At 67.6% G+C, this 404-nt stretch overlaps 1 protein-coding gene across 1 annotated transcript in view; it reads left to right on the top strand.

Annotated features, from left to right (window-relative positions):
- The first annotated feature begins 20 nt into the window (after positions 1-20).
- ZNF365 (zinc finger protein 365) overlaps positions 21-404 on the top strand; it is a 14,229-nt gene continuing 13,845 nt past the window's right edge. Inside the window, exon 1 of the mRNA XM_010140273.1 lies at positions 21-401. Within this exon, the coding sequence (XP_010138575.1) occupies positions 21-401 (381 nt within the window). The remainder of the gene's footprint in view (positions 402-404) is intronic.

Raw genomic sequence — 404 nt, 5'->3', positions numbered from 1 at the left:
CAGCCAGGGCCCGGCGAGGAATGCAACAGACGGCCCGGGATGAAGGCAGGCACCCCTGGCAGGAGCCGCTCGGGAGCGTCAGCCTCCCCTTCCGCTGCCCGCGATGCGGCGACCACACCAGGTTCCGGAGCCTCTCCTCGCTGCGGGTGCACCTGGAGTACAGCCACAGCTACGAGGAGAGAAGCCTCCTGACCAAGAGCAGCCTGTTCCTGCCCCTGAAGGACGCGGAGCTGCTCTCCCCGCCGGAGCCTACGTCCCAGGGCAGCCTGGGGAGCCCCGGCAGCGCCGTACAGCAGAAAGGGTCCTTCCTGAATTTCTGCGCCGCGTCCTGCGAGAGCGCAAAGCGCGGGCAGGCTCTGGAGGTGGAAGCTGAACGGCCTGTCTCCTACGCTGCAAACTATGTG

This window comes from Buceros rhinoceros, unplaced genomic scaffold (genome assembly GCF_000710305.1).
Source record: "Buceros rhinoceros silvestris isolate BGI_N320 unplaced genomic scaffold, ASM71030v1 scaffold18747, whole genome shotgun sequence".
In the NCBI taxonomy this organism is placed as follows: Eukaryota; Metazoa; Chordata; class Aves; order Bucerotiformes; family Bucerotidae; genus Buceros; species Buceros rhinoceros.
The sequence above is the reverse complement of the archived record's forward strand: the minus strand, read 5'-3'. Positions and strand labels throughout refer to the sequence as shown.